A 15484-nucleotide genomic window follows, 5' to 3' on the forward strand; every position below is an offset into this window, starting at 1 on the left:
TGATTTAATGAAAATAAGTTTTCATGGTGAAGTCATTTAAGTGGATGCAGTGTGCATAGCTGGTATTTTGGCCTGGGTTTGATTGCTACAGTTTTATCTCCTTCTAAAGAGGTTTGTGATGCAGCAAAGTCAAGAATGATTTATAAAGAGTGATAGTTGGAACAGCCACTGGGTGACAGTGGCACCTTCTTAATCAATAGAGCTGTCCTTTGTGTGAATTCAGAGTCAGGTCTGCTGACATCAGTGACAAAAACAAGATTTTATGGCTATTTTCACTCCAGTCATCAAAGCTAACAGATAGGAAGCAGGCCGGATTCTATGTATTCTGACAGGCACCTTTTCAGCCATTGTGGCTGAGAATTTCACCTGCAAAATCTTTATTGGTGGTAGTGCAGTACGTCAGAGGACCCAGCTTGAGTCTCAGATTTTAGGCATAACCCACAGTGCAGAGACAAATACAGAATGCTACAATGCCAATTTTTAAAGTCACTTTCAAAATAGAACACACTTCAAAACAGATGATGGTCCAGTTACTTATTGATTGTGGAATCAAAGAAAATCCCGACATCTCTTTGAACATTCAGTATTGAACATTCAGCACTCCTGCCCTTCTGTGTATTTTTCAGTATCTTGTATTATAATTCAGTCTGTGCACTGATCTCAGTATGTATTTGAGAGTTTTATCTGGCATTCCTTCTTTCTAGGAACTTCACCCACAAGCCACTATGCTGCCACCCTATCTGATTACATGCTCATTTAACATGACTGTATCACTGTAAAATCTGATCACTTTCCAAACACAGGGATTCATCTCCACATCCTTCAGGGACTCAGGAAAATATCATATCTCTGCTCTTTAGATGTAGGGTGGAAAAAAGTCTCACTACTGTCCGGATCCTGTTAAAAGTATGTCTGGGATTGCACTCTCAGGCTACGTCTACACGTGCAGCCAACATCGAAATAGCTTATTTCGATGTAGCAACATCGAAATAGACTATTTCGATGAATAACGTCTACACGTCCTCCAGGGCCGGCAACGTCGATGTTCAACTTCGACGTTGCTCAGCCCAACATCGAAATAGGCGCAGCGAGGGAACGTCTACACGTCAAAGTAGCACACATCGAAATAGGGATGCCAGGCACAGCTGCAGACAGGGTCACAGGGCGGACTCAACAGCCAGCCGCTCCCTTAAAGGGCCCCTCCCAGACACAGTTGCACTAAACAACACAAGATACACAGAGCTGACAACTGGTTGCAGACCCTGTGCCTGCAGCATAGATCCCCAGCTGCCGCAGCAGCAGCCAGAAGCCCTGGGCTAAGGGCTGCTGCCCACGGTGACCATAGAGCTCTGCAGGGGCTGGAGAGAGAGCATCTCTCAACCCCCCAGCTGATGGCCGCCATGGAGGACCCAGCAATTTCGACGTTGCGGGACGCGGATCGTCTACACGGTCCCTACTTCGACGTTGAACGTCGAAGTAGGGCACTATTCCTATCTCCTCATGAGGCTAGCGACTTCGACGTCTCGCCGCCTAACGTCGAAGTTAACTTTGAAATAGCGCCCGACGCGTGTAGACGCGACGGGCGCTATTTCGAAGTTGGTGCCGCTACTTCGAAGTAGCATGCACGTGTAGACGCAGCTTCAGCTTTGCAAGTCTAACCTTGAGATGGTCTGCTGACCGGTGGAACTTTAAAACAGTCCAGGGTTAGGCAGCAGCTCAGCAGATCTGAAAATGGAAGGTGTGCCAAAAGGGTGGAGTTAGGTGCCACAGGTAGACATAGGCTACGCCTGTGCTGGGAAACCTCTGGCCCCTCCATTGGCCACCCCACCCCAAGCCCTGCACTATGGGGCTAATGTTCCCTCTCAGGGTAGGGTGTGGTTCTCTGAACCTGGGCTCTCGACTGAATGGAATCCTCTACCCTGCTATTTTTAGCCCTATGATGCAGTCCCCACAAACTTGAATCACTTGATCCAGGCTCTGAGGTGACATGGGTTTATTTTGTCCTGTAGCTGTAGCCATGGGTAGCTAGGTCTAGATCCTGAAAGGTACTTAGGTGCTTAGTTGCATCTTTAGGTGCTGAAATATCTGTAAAATGTGGCAGTGGGCTGATGACAGTCTTTGATGGGCCCTATGCAAGGTGGGGGAGGATCCTTGGATGGAAGGGGCGAGGCTAGGAGGGTTAGTTTTCAAAGCCTGGCCCTCAGCGCTACTTGGACCATGCTGCACAGCGCTCTGGTGGTGATTTACAGGGCCCAGAGCCCCAGGCCATTTTAAATTACTGGGCCATAGGGCAGCTGCCCCCTTCGCGACTCTGGCCCTGGGTGACACACAGTAAGTTTATGACACAGGAATTGAACCAGGTCTCCTACTGTTCTGTCTAATGCCTTAACCACAAAACCATCCATGGTCCCTATTAAATGTGCCAGTGAAAGAGGTTTGCTTATTTGACTTTCATGATTTTTTTTTGCGTATCTTTGCCATGAAGTGTAAATGTGTCTTAATCAGGCCTCGCTAACTTGGATCGAGATGTTCTCTAATTTGCAAAGATGATTGCCATTTTTTACAGGGGGAGGGGTAGCTTAGTGGTTTGAACATTGGCCTGCTTAAACCCAGGGTTGTGAATTCAATGCTTGAGGAAGCCATTTAGGAATTGGGGCAAATAGATGTCAGGGGTGGTGCTTGTCCCTGCAAAGAGGGCAGGGGACTGGACTAGATGACCTCCAGAGGTCCCTTCCAGTTCTAGAAGATGTGTATCTCTAACTATATCTTATGTGAAGTATCTCAGGGCAGATAAAAGCTTTCCCAAAGCCAAATCCTCTAAGGCTGGACAAGGCCCCAGATGCTGCAGATTTTTCTCCTGTCCTGCCTGGTAGGAAAAAAGGCTAGCCTGATGCCTTCGTGGTGTGGGATATGGTCAGTGAGCCAAGTTCATTGAAAAGAGATTCCTTTTCCAATACCACACATGTAATTGGTGGATCCTTAGGGATTACATAGCCTGCAATGTTGTGTTATGCAAATAAGAACATTAGATAAACATTCATATTGTTAAGATATTAATACTGGACTACTTCAACTAAATATACAGTTGAGCAAAAATTTTGTACTGTCCATTTTAAATAGGGTGGCTCTCTGAGCATATATTTTTACTTGAGTGTTCCTACTTCTCTTTGAACACTTCTTCACTCTCCTGCTTTATCATCTTCCCTTCTCCCATTTATCACATACAGCAGTTTGTACCTTTTTGGTAACTCTAAGCATCCAGAACCAGCTCTAACTCACATTACTCCAAAAAGTAGATCTGACTCCACTAGGACTGTGTGTGACCAAGACCCATGGCATTTGTCCTCTCTAACTTTTTTATACCCTGAAAATATTTTAATTAGGATACTAGCTGTCTTCACCGAGAGAATGAAAATAAGACATAAAAAGACAACATTGGAAATAGTCATTTTGCACTGTGTGTGAGGTAACACCTGTATCATAGACAATTACAGTAACACTATCTTCCACAGAGCCTCCCTTAATGAAGGATGAAAGGAATTCCACCGTATGGCGTTAGAGACCTAATCAATGTCACGGATAGATTTTCTGTCTCTGTCTAGTCCTTTGCCCCAGACCTTAAGGAATTCTGCACAAACCCGTATTACGCACTCTTTGTATGGGAACATGGGGAAGGGTGTTTAGGGTTTTTCCTCCCTTGACCCCTCCAGTTATGTATTTGGGGGTGGGCAGTAAGTGGGTGATTTCTTGTGGTTGTTCTCCTCCAGTTCTCTTATACATCTAACAAGAAATACAGCTTTTGCAAACTGGAAGGGGGAAAAAAACAATACGTGAAACATTGTTTACCTACTCTCAGCCCTCTAGTGGCAATGCCAAAGAGCCGCTTCCTTCATGTGGCTAATTCTTACAAAGGGCAGTACATGAGAATGCTAGAATAATAGACGTCCATATTGCAGAGAAAGAGAATGTTCCTTACTTGTGCTTGGGTTGCACTCAACAGCCAAAATGTGATCAATGAGTTTTTATGCTGTCTGTCAGAACCTAGCTCTTGTCAGAACAGCCAGATGTGAATCTATTACTTTCATCAATTTATTCTCCACCCCCACAGAATTTCAAACCTAATACCACATGAAGGTGTGTATGTTTGTACTGTGCCTAGCACAATGAGATCCTAGTCTATGACTGTATGGATTTATAGTAGAAATGTGTATATGGTATTAGTTAAATAAATATTTTTGAAATGTGTTAAAGGCAGGCGTGGTAAAAGCACCCTACACTTTCCATTATTTTACCATAGTTTCGGTTGTTTTGAACGTTGCTGAGCTTTACCCAGTTGGAAATCAGATGACGAGCCAGGGAGAGACTAGAACTGGCTGTTGTAGAGCTGGGAACTAAGAATGAGTGGGGCAGGAGGTCTGAGAGGAGGGGAGCAGGTCACATATGTTTCTGAGGCAAGGGAGAACTGGGCCTAGCTAGGGGAAAAAAGATTGGGATGAGGCACTTGTCAGGAGGCGGAGGAAAGGACTGCTGATGTTGGAGAAAGGCCCAGTGAGGATGATTGGGATCAAGGGCGGCTAGAGAACATGGGGGGGGTGACAGGAGGTCAAAGGGGGGCAGAGGTTACTTGAGGAGGTGGAGACTGAAAATGGGACTAGGGAATGGGAATGGGACAGAGTCCAGAAGAGTGGGACTGAGACGTGCTGGGCATGGGCAGTGGGTGAGAACCCAACTAGAGAAGACAAGCTGCAGCCTTGTCCCTTCCACAACCTCCCCCTGAGGAGCCAACCCCCGGCCCTGAACATCCCCTGGCCCCTCAAGGTCTCCTCCTGCTAGCAGGTGGCACAGCCCCCCACTTCCCAGCTGGGCAGAGCACCTGGTGATCAGACAGCAGGGCTGTACCACCCTAGCCCAGCCCTCCCAGACAGCTGGAGACTGTAGGCAGTTTGGGGAAGGCAGTGGTGCCTCCCCTTGCCTACATTACCCACCCGCCACACTGCTGGGCAAAGAGTCTAAGACAAGGGAGTCTGAGGGGCAGGGGGGGCAGGTTTGCATAATTTTTGATAGGGCCCAGAATGGATCCAAATTACACCCTTCCAATCTGCCTTGCAAGCTGGGGGTGATGGGACTGGGAAAGGGGAGAGGCTTGGGGCTGGGGCAGAGGGTTTGGGTGGAGAGAGGAGGAGGGATGAGGTCTCAGGCTGTAGGGAGTGGGCTCTGAGGTGGGACTAGGCTGAGGATGAGTAACTCAAACTTTGGGCTGTGGCCAGAGAGGAGAACTCCCTCTCCTGGCACTCATCCAAGTCCCTGAAGGAGTCCACTCAGCATCACCTGCTGGCAATGGCGGAGTGCCACGTCCATCCTGCCTCTGCAGGTGCAGCCATCAGCCTGCCGTTGGCACCGCTCCCTCGCAGCCAGGCTGCAGTGACGGCAGCCAGCAAGGGAGTGCCAGGGGCCTGGGGCAGGTCAGGTGAGGCAGCAGGGGAAGGCATGCAGAGGCCAGGAAGTGCTCCAGGGGAAGTGTGTAGAGGCAGCAGGCAGGGCCAGGGGAGAAAGCCAGCCCCCAACATTGATGGAGCCAGGCCCTGGCATTGGTGGTACAGGGGCACTGCTGGGCTCATAGAACTCATCACCCCTGCTGAGGAGTGCTGACTGGAACTGAGTAGGTCACATGGGGTCAGCAGGGGGATGATCCAGGGAGGTGGAAAAAACAGGACTGGAGACAAGGCCAGGGTGAAAGGGGTGTGGCCGAAGCACTCACCTTTGGCAGATGTCTTTGCCTGTTAGATAATTTTCTCTCCTCCAGAGACTGGACACAGACAGGAATCCACAGCTCCTGATCTCACCATTCCTCTGCTGTTAGCACATATCTGTGAAATATGTCATGCGCCTACTGCTGCTATTAGTTATTTTTTGAAGAGTTAGAGTTCTGCGTGCTGGCTCTAAAGGTTCCAGCTCTCGGGATGACCTCTGACTTGGGTGTCAAAATGATGTCATATGAGGGGACAGCTGTATATTTTGTTTGTTTACAAACCTTAATTTGGACTCCTGGTGAATATGGATTACATTAATTTGTGAGGAAGATGGACAGATATTTTTTTGGAAACAGATAAGTAGCTCTCAAACATACTTCTTTTGCAGTTCAGGTTGTTTGGGTCTTGTTGCAACTTTGAAGGGAAGGGAACTAGAAGATGTTGCTTGGGTCCTTAACTCAATTCATAAAACGAAAATGTACCTGCATCATTGAAATCATTGCTCTGGGCGGAGGATGGGGAAGAGGAGGTCAGTATGCAGGCCGCCCCAGGGAGAGAGGACTACCCCAGTCCTCTCTTGTCACAGCAGTTTGGGGCCAGGTGAGAAGCACCTCTCTTTGGCTGCTGCAGCTCCAGCAGGCACAGCTGGGAGAGGGGGGCAGGTCCAGGTTCATCTGCCCCCTGTGCTCCCTAGTCAGGGTGAGGAATGCAGAAAACTGCACTTTCCCCTTGTCCCCTGATGAAGGGAAACACCCCTGCCTAACTGGGGATGGGGGGAATTTTAGACCCCTGCCTTTCCTAAAGGGCAGCTCTGGGTTGTGGGCAGTACTGGATGGGGCAGGCCACTTGCCAGGCTTTTTCACTTACCTCGTGATTGTGTCTCTTTTCTATGTGGTTGTATGAGAAGTAATCCCGTTCCAGGCACACCCATTTTCCTGGTACACCCACACCCTGACCTTGCTTTAAGTTATGATAAGAGGAAACTGTATACCCAATTTGGTGGTTCTAGCTCCTACTATTTAGGAGGAGTTCTTGTACAGACAGATGCTCTCAGATATATAGTAGATTGATTTTTAAGTTTGCTTGTTTATTAATTAATGAACTTCTCACTATGGGTAATGACTTAAACTTTTACTAAACAAAGTAACACCATGCAATGCAACTGAGCAAATCAAGGTCAGAGTTGGAACTGAAACACCTTAACGATGGTCTGGAATGGAATCATCAATTGATTATATCAGCAGATGAACAAACCGTAATCAAGTCATGAAAGCCAACACATGCTCAGTTCTCTCAGATAATAAAGACTGGCACCTTAGAGTGGTGCTTCCTTCTCAGCTCCTGAAGTGTCACCTCAACAGCTGGAGAAACTTCAGGAAGGCAGTAGTGATTGGGCTGGCCTTAGCTGAATTGGGAGGGGAAACATGCCCTTTCTCTTCAGCTGGCTGGTCCCTCCACTCCCCTTTCATTGATTTTTACATCTTAGCTCAGGCCATGTGGATCCTCTCTTTGCTCCGTTCCAGGCTAATTTTTCCTTCTTTTGATACATCAGAGATCTGTAATACTCCATTCCCCTTTTAGGGCAGAGTGGTGCATACAGACACAACTCAGATAACACAAAAAGGTATAGGGGAGAACTCACTTAGCATCCCAGGTGGGAAATGATTAATAGAACTTACTGTTACTTACGCTTTTGCATATACACATGGTGTGTATATACACACCAATCGCACTTTAAAAGAGTTAGAGAAAAATCAGTAATGCTGGGGGGGAGGCAGTGTTCCCTGTAAGCTGAACTCTTGGGCAGCCACTCAGGAGCAAGTCAGGTGCCGCCCAGCCGATTAGCAGAGTGCCCGCCACTGACAGCATGTATTTCTGCTGGTGGTACACATCCACCCAGGCCCTGGTGCGCAGAAACAACATGTATTCTGCACATAGATTAAAAAATGAGCAGGAACATTGCTGGGGGGTGTATTTTGTGCAATAACAAAATAGAGAATGGGAAAAAGAAAGAAGAAATTTACTTAAAATACAAAGATTCACTATTCAGCTTGTGTGGCCTTCAGAGCATCAGCATCAGAACTGCTGTTCAGGGGACTAGATGATACTATCTCTGGTACCTCGTGTAGTGCAGTGAGCTGCCTCTGGGCATATGGCTGGTCAGGTTGGCGTAGGCAATGGTGGTCTTGACCTCCTCTTCCTTAGAGCTAGTCTAGGGAAAGCAAAGGCATCCACTTTTGCTTGTGTCGTGGTGGACTAGGAGGACTGTGCCATCTGCCACATCTACCTTCTTCCTTTATGGCTGTGATTTTTAGATCACAACCATAAGCCACTACAAAAATACAAAACTGCATGGGATAAACAGGAAATCATTTCTGGGAAGTGCCTTAGTTCTCCTGTGAAGATAACAGTTGGGAGTGAAGATGGCTCTGAATTTGTTAGGGCCTTGCCACATTCGTGTATGTGATTTATGACCTAGTGACAACTGCCATTGCTTCTCACATGCCCATGTTCCCACTTAGCCTTTCTTAAAATATTCTTAGAGGTCCTCTTTCAAATGCCCTTTGGCCTAGTTTACCAGCAAAAAAAAAAAAATTAGGGAACCTGCCATTCTCAGCTTAATTAGGTGAAGAGTCACCTCTCTCTTTACAGCAAAGCTGAGACAGAGCCCTTTTAGAACCTGTTAGGAACAGATCCCTCTTAAACTACAAAGTATTGCTAAAGAATAGCCATGTTTTTACACACCAGGCTCTCACAGGACCCAGCCTCTGTCAAACCCAGACCTGTTGTTGCTGGCAGAGCAGGGCTGAACCATGAAGGAGGCTGTTTCACTTGTTGGAAGATATGTTGTGAAGGAGGCAGGGAATTGTAGGAGGAGAAAATATGCATTCTTGGTTAAGGCAGCTGAATGCTGCATTGGAGTCTAGTCCAATCTCTGTCTTGGAGTTCCTGTGTGATGCTGGACAAGCCACTCAAACTAGACTTTTCTCAAGTGGCCACTAACTGTGTATTTCTTGTTTCCTGGGTGCCTGTCCTGAGCACTTCTGATTGGCAGAAATGCTGAGCACACTCAGCTGCAATTGAAGTCAATGGAAGCTGTGTTTTTAACTTAAAGCACTGTATAATGCTATGTACTCTGAAAAATCAGGTCATTGGTATTTTAAATGGGGCATCCAAATTTGGAGGATCATTTTGACCTTAATCTCTGTGCCTAGGTTTCCCGTCTGTAGAATAGGGATAATTATACCTCATCTCAAAGAGGTCTTGTTAAAATACATTAATGGATGTTTCTGAAGCAGTCAGATGCTTGAGCAATGTGAGTCAGATAAAACCTATGAGGCAAGAAATAATTAGGGTGACTGGAGGACAACCATTCAGTTTGAGACAATTTTCAAGGTTTCACAATTTGTTTTCATTCTGCATTAGAACAAAACCAGAAACTTTCAGCCACTTCCACAAAACGGAGCTGTGCTCTAACAGCTGATTTTGGATGGAAAAGGTCAGGAACACACTTCTCTGAGGTCCAGGATAGTCCACGGAGAAATTCTTATTAAAAACTTGGTCAAAATCAGTACATTCCTGGAAGCAGCTATTTGGACAAACATTTCACTGTTCTGCTCAGCTCTGTCTATAATTCTGTCTGTAGAGCAGGGTTTGAGTTGTGGGTAGTGAGTCCACCTATTGAACAAGCTGTTGTATGGTACTCACTAAATGAGACGCTCTTCATTTTGTGCACTGGCTGAGGTAGGGGCCTTGTGGGGAAAGAAACAGAGGCCGTGTCTACACTAGCTCCCTACTTCGAAGGCAGGATGGTAAGTAGGGTGTTGGGGTGTATTAATGAAGTGCTGCGGTGCATATTTAAGCAAATTCCCCCCCACGGCAACTTTGAAGGGTTAAACTTTGAAGTGCTGGCTCGTGTGTAGCCACAGCTCACCCGCTGGTACTTCGAAGTGCCTGGGCAATTTTGAAGTCCCTTTACTCCTCAGAGGAGAAGAAGGACTTTGAAGTACCCTGGGCACTTCAAAGTACCAGCAGGTGAGCCACACACACAAGTGAGCCAGCACTTCGAAGTTTAACACTTTGAAGTTGCCGCGGGGGGGAATTTGCTTAATGAAGGGCTGCATATGCAGCACAGCACTGCATTAAAACATACCCAGTACCCTACTTACCATCCTCCCTTCGAAGTAGGGAGCTAATGTAGACAAGCCCGAGAATGTGATAAAATAATTAAAGTCTATAATACATAAATATGACAGAGGGAGCCAGGGAGGCAAGTGTAATTCTGCCATTTCCTAACTTGTGGGTGTTTGACTTTGCAACCTTAATGTTTCTTTAACAAAGAATTTTTTTCTTTGTGAATATCGTGTAGTAACAGCTGATTTCTTGTTCCTTGCATATCAAATTATTAAATCCTTACTATATTCAACCCTTGACAGCACTTGCATATTAGCAAAACAGAATTTCTAACCTTTCTTTATACTCTCAGATTTAACATTAGTGTTCTAAAAGACTAGCAGCATGACACGTCATTACGCTGTGTAATTTCATTAGTGGCATTGTTACTGGAATCCAACCAGCCTTCAGTTTACATTGGTATGCTGGTCACTACAAGTCGTTTGATCTATAAAGGACTCCCATAATGTATTTCTGGTAAGGCCTAGCTTCTGCTGGTCATAGCAATTGGGACTAGATGGATAATTAGAATGAAAGTTCAGGAAGCAACTCCTCCTCCCTCATCCGGCTCTTATAATTATTACGTTATGGTCAAATAGTTTCATGTTTTCAGTTTTGCATGTAATGAGGGCCACGTTGTTAGGCATACCTAACTGACATGGGCAAATACACAACTGTAAAATCCTACCGTGCGTCATCTATGTACCTATTCACCTTTTGGAAATTGTCCTTAATGAACAAGTTCCTTTCATCCTGGTGTGGAAATGAAATGTTTCCTTTTTCTTTACAGGTGAGCTACCAAGCTGGCTTCAGGGGATCCTTCTTCGCAATGGCCCAGGCATGCATACCGTGGGGGAAAGCCAGTATAACCATTGGTTTGATGGCTTAGCTCTGATGCACAGTTTTACATTTCAAAATGGTAAGTTGCTGCATTATATCACGAGCATGTGAAGCAAGACTTGGTCTCTAAATAGAACCATGAGGCAGTATAAATGTGGGTAGGGTCTACTTAAAAAACTCCTATATTGCATTGGTTTAGATCAGGCACAGGCAACCTGCAGCTCTCAGGCCACAAGACACCCACTGCACCTCCAACTGCAGCCTGCAAAACACGTCCGCCCTCCTCCCTCAGGTGCCTCTTGGGCACTGGCCTCCCACACTTCCTACGCCTCCCCATCCCTCCCAAAGCTGCAACACTACAAATCAGCTGTTTTCAGCATTCCATCTCTGGGAAAGTAAGGGAAGAGCAGGACCAGAGCGTGAGTCAGGTAATTTGCATGTTCCAAAGGTGCTGGGAGGGAGGGGGAGGTGTAGGAAGTGCTGGACTCTGGTGCCCCAGCACGAGAGAGGCACGCTGTGGAAGAGGGTAGATGGGGGTCTGTGGGGCTGCAGGTGGAACCCTTGTGGGCCATGGACTTCTCTGGCCCACTGAGGTAAAGGAGAGCTGTTTATGTGGTCCACTCACTTTTTGTGGTTGCTCATCCCTGTTTCATACGTTTAGCTACAGGTCCTGTCAGATACATGGTTGATTAGAGAGCCTGCTAAAAAACAGACTAACAAGGGCTTGTATAGCAGGTGAATGTCAAATGAAGGGGAGGGCAGTCAGTGCAGTCTTAAATATGGCTTCCAAAGCTGGTAAGAGAGAATGAATTATGCTTTTTACTGTCTCAGCGTAACAGGTGGAAATGCCATGCTCCCCTTAGAAGGGGAACGTGCAAAGGTGGCTTAACGTCAGCTTTGCATGTTCCTCTGTTCCGGGGGCTTCTGTGATGGGCTAGTCTCTTTAAAGGCTGCTCTAATTTTCACCAGCAAAAAGCCATTAGAGAATCTTAGGATGGCTGGGCTGCTGGAATGCCCTGCCGTGCCCTTTTCTTCCCACTACAGCCCTTCTCTGTCTGCAGAGAACAGGGGTGCCTAGGAGCTGCTATAGTTGCATAAGATGATCCCCTCACCCCAGCCTTACACTGGGGTGTCCCTGCCAGGGATCAGCTACCCTTACTTTAGGCCAGCTTTATGCTGGTGGCATGAGACAAACCTGCCCTAATACAGAGGAAAAAAGGTCTAGCTCATAGTAACTAGCTGAGATATTTCAAAAGTAAGTCAAGTATGTTTCCTTCAAAGATGTCAATAGCCATTAAAGGGCCAGGCCTTTCAGCCCCTCCTGTGGTTGAGTGCAGTAGGAACTGAGGCATCTGAGGCTCACAGGCTTGAGCTGTGGGGACTATGCATAGAGCTGTACAATACAGAACATTTACAACATGATGAAACTCTGGCTCCACTGAAGCCAATGGCAAATGTTCCACCAATTTTCAACTGAGATCAAGATTTCACCCTAGGGCAGGATTCCTGGGTGACTAGTCTAGACATGGTGGTTTTAAGTGGATATGAATGGCTAAAGAAATGCAGTTTGCAATAGAAGTTGCATTTCCATTTACAGTTCTCATTCTGCTGCTGTCTGGAATCCTGTAGCAGCTTCTGCCTGCACCATAGTTGAAGACAGCCATGGTGCATCTGGGAGCTATAGAGAGGTTGCTATGGTGTTTCCATCCAGAGCCACAGTACCCGCATGATGCCAGACAGAATCAGTTCATGGTACCGTAATCTTTCAGAAGTTTATGTTACAGGAGCAAACAGCCTCCTTGCATTTGGGGTTAAGTGCCCTTTTTAGTGTTTGAACCCGGTTATGATAACATCCGACAGTGAAACTAGGCCAGTGTGCCACTGAGCTTGCAAATTAGGTCTCAGGCATGTTTACTACACTTATGTAAACAAAGCTTAGATGACTGTCCAGATCAAACTTGCCATCTTCAAAGAAGGAGCTGAAAATGACCAGAAGCAGCTGATTGATCTGTTTTTAATCTCAATTTTTCCATAAAATAGGGAAATAAAATATTATTGTATCTTCTTTAGAACACACTGGAGACTGTTTTTCATTGTTCTTATAGGCTGCACAACATGCAAGGTCTGGAGGAGAAATGGAGATTTCTCCCCGCCCCTGTTTACTTTTTATTTTACATTGCTGTGTTGGGATGAATTTCATGAGATTCCACAAACATGCTTGCTGTTTGGCTGCACAGTGCAGTGCCTCCTAAGAACACAGAGGTAGCCAAGTGTTAGTCTGTATTCTAACAAAACAAAACAGCAGTCAGGAAGCACTTTAAAGTCTGCCCCGTGAAAGCTCATCACCTAATGAATTATTTTGTTGGTCTTTAAAGTGCTACCTGACTGCTGGTTTGTTTTCTTAAGAACACAGTCAGCAGCAGAAATGGCCAGACATTGCAACAGCCAGTTTACTGCACCACCTAAAGCAGCAGGAGCTCTTTCTGTTCAGCATATTTGCCCACAGACCTGAAATAGCTTAGTGTATACAGGAATTCCTTCAGGTCTAGAAGAGTAATGCATTTTTACAATGAAGACTGAAATTTGCCAATAAAACCTGCTGCCCTTTCCTCCTGTTATGTCTAGAGATACATACTGTTCTCCAGATGAAGGCACCATGAGCAGGCAATGAAAGCCTAGAAGTAAGAGTTCTGTGTGCTAAATGGTTGTCCCTCAGACTTCTTGTGTGATATGTGATCATGTCTGTCTGATAGTGTCTCGTGTATAATAATACAAGTATGCAGATATATTAGTGATAAGTATCATAAAAATGCCCATAAATAGCTGCCTGCAAGTTTTTCTAGGTCAAGAGAGGAGGTCTTTAGGAATGTGATAAAGGCTTATGCTGGACTTCAGGCATATTAGATCACCTAACAGAACTCTTTCTGCTCTTTAATCAGAGAAACTAACAATGCTTCCTGGGGGCTGTTTTAGTGACAATATCATTGTGAGTTTAAAGAAGCTGCCTTTGCAAGCTTACAGGGTCAAATTTAATAGAGTGGGATTTTCAAAAAGGAATATTATATTGTTTTTCATAATTCTAGAGCTCCCTCAATGTTTGTTGTAACAATTCATTAGGAATTTGAAATTTACAATCTATTCTTCTTACTCCTTCGTGTGCACGTGTAGCTAAATAAATATAGGGCTGCTTCTGAGTGCTGGGCTGCTGACATGTTTAGTTTTAAAACCTTCTTCTCAACACACCATACATGTAATATTGTATAAACATTTTTGTGAATCAAGGAAAGTGGGTAAGTCAAAATTTGGGGTGTCAGGACCTAGAAGTATAAATAGTGGGAATAAAGTACAGCATGGCCTCATTTTCCCTTGACATTTTTTGAGACTTAAAACACCTGAAAAAACTAGGGGTTGAAAGCAGTTCATAATCTGCTTAGCTGGAGGCCCACCGGATGAGATTCCACTGTGATTTCTTTAGCTGTTGTGTTCTATATTAATTTCCAAAGGAAAATAAATATCTTATCTGTATGCCTGTAATACAAAGATTTTGTTTGCCCTTTGTCAGGTGAAGTTTACTACAGAAGTAAATACCTGCGCAGTGACACATACAATTGCAATATAGAAGCAAACAGAATTGTGGTGTCAGAGTTTGGAACTATGGCTTATCCAGATCCATGCAAAAACTTATTTGCCAAGTAAGCACTGTTTTTTCAGAAAGGTTCTGCTTTCTGTTTCTCTGAACCAGCTGCTTTTCTATTCACCTTCTGAACTTACAAAAAAGTCCCAATGTCTGTATATAAGTTTAAAATTGACATGCCATTGGCAATGCTAAGAATCTCATTCACAATCTCTGTATAGATTTTTAAAAATCTAACACGGGCTTATGAAAACCAAAGGATTTATTGGCACATTGCAAGCAGTATTCCCTGTGTGTCTGCACAAGAGAGTGTCAGGTGCTGCCCAGCCAGTGAAGCCGACAGGTACTGCAGACACTGGAGCAAAGTGGAAAGGGAGCCAGGCCAAAGGAAGAAAGGGCGGGACTAAAGGAAGAAGGGGCAGGGCCAAAGACAGTCACCCTTAGCGCCACTGGGACTGCGGCAGTGGGCAGCCTACATCTGTGCAGAGTGGTGGAGCTGTGCTACCAGCACTTCCGGGGGCCTGGAGCTCCACCTACCACTGCTGCAAAAGTAGCAGTGGCAGATGGAGCTCCAGGTCCTGAGGAAACTGGCCCCTTTGCCCCCCTCACCACCACGTTGGCAGGCCTGCACCTAATTGATTAGCAAGGTGTTCACAGGCACCCAGAGTGGGCACCATGCATTTTCATTGGTGGTGCACATCTGCACACGCATTGGTGCACATAAAATTTATTCTGCCCATGGATGGAAAAAAGTAGAAGGAACGCTGAGTGCAAGTAACAACTGCAAAGTTTAAATCCTGCTTGTATGTGCTGGAGTTCTTACTTGCTGTGTTACAATAAATCCTTTGATTTCTTTAAGCAAATATTTATTACATAAAGCTGTCAAACAGTTTATGCCCAAAGTCTTTATTTTTAATACTTCTGTAATATGATTGGGGGATATTCTTGGGAATAAAAATGTATTGCCAAGGGGAGTGTTAATCTACCACTTTCTTACCAAAACCAACTGAAAAAGTTGCCAATGTCTATGACCTATTGGGCCAGACTTTCAAAATGTGATTGCTCACTGCAGGCAGAAGTACGTATA

The 15484-nt window shown here is 45.5% G+C and overlaps 1 protein-coding gene across 1 annotated transcript in view; it reads left to right on the top strand.

Moving 5' to 3' along the window:
* The window catches only part of BCO1 (beta-carotene oxygenase 1), a 33788-nt gene that overhangs the window by 702 nt on the left and 17602 nt on the right, over nt 1-15484 (top strand). Inside the window, exons 2-3 of the mRNA XM_075008863.1 lie at nt 10714-10842; nt 14326-14455. Of these exons, the coding sequence (XP_074864964.1) occupies nt 10714-10842; nt 14326-14455 (259 nt within the window). The remainder of the gene's footprint in view (nt 1-10713; nt 10843-14325; nt 14456-15484) is intronic.

The sequence above is a fragment of the Carettochelys insculpta genome, chromosome 14 (assembly GCF_033958435.1).
Source record: "Carettochelys insculpta isolate YL-2023 chromosome 14, ASM3395843v1, whole genome shotgun sequence".
NCBI lineage: Eukaryota > Metazoa > Chordata > Testudines > Carettochelyidae > Carettochelys > Carettochelys insculpta.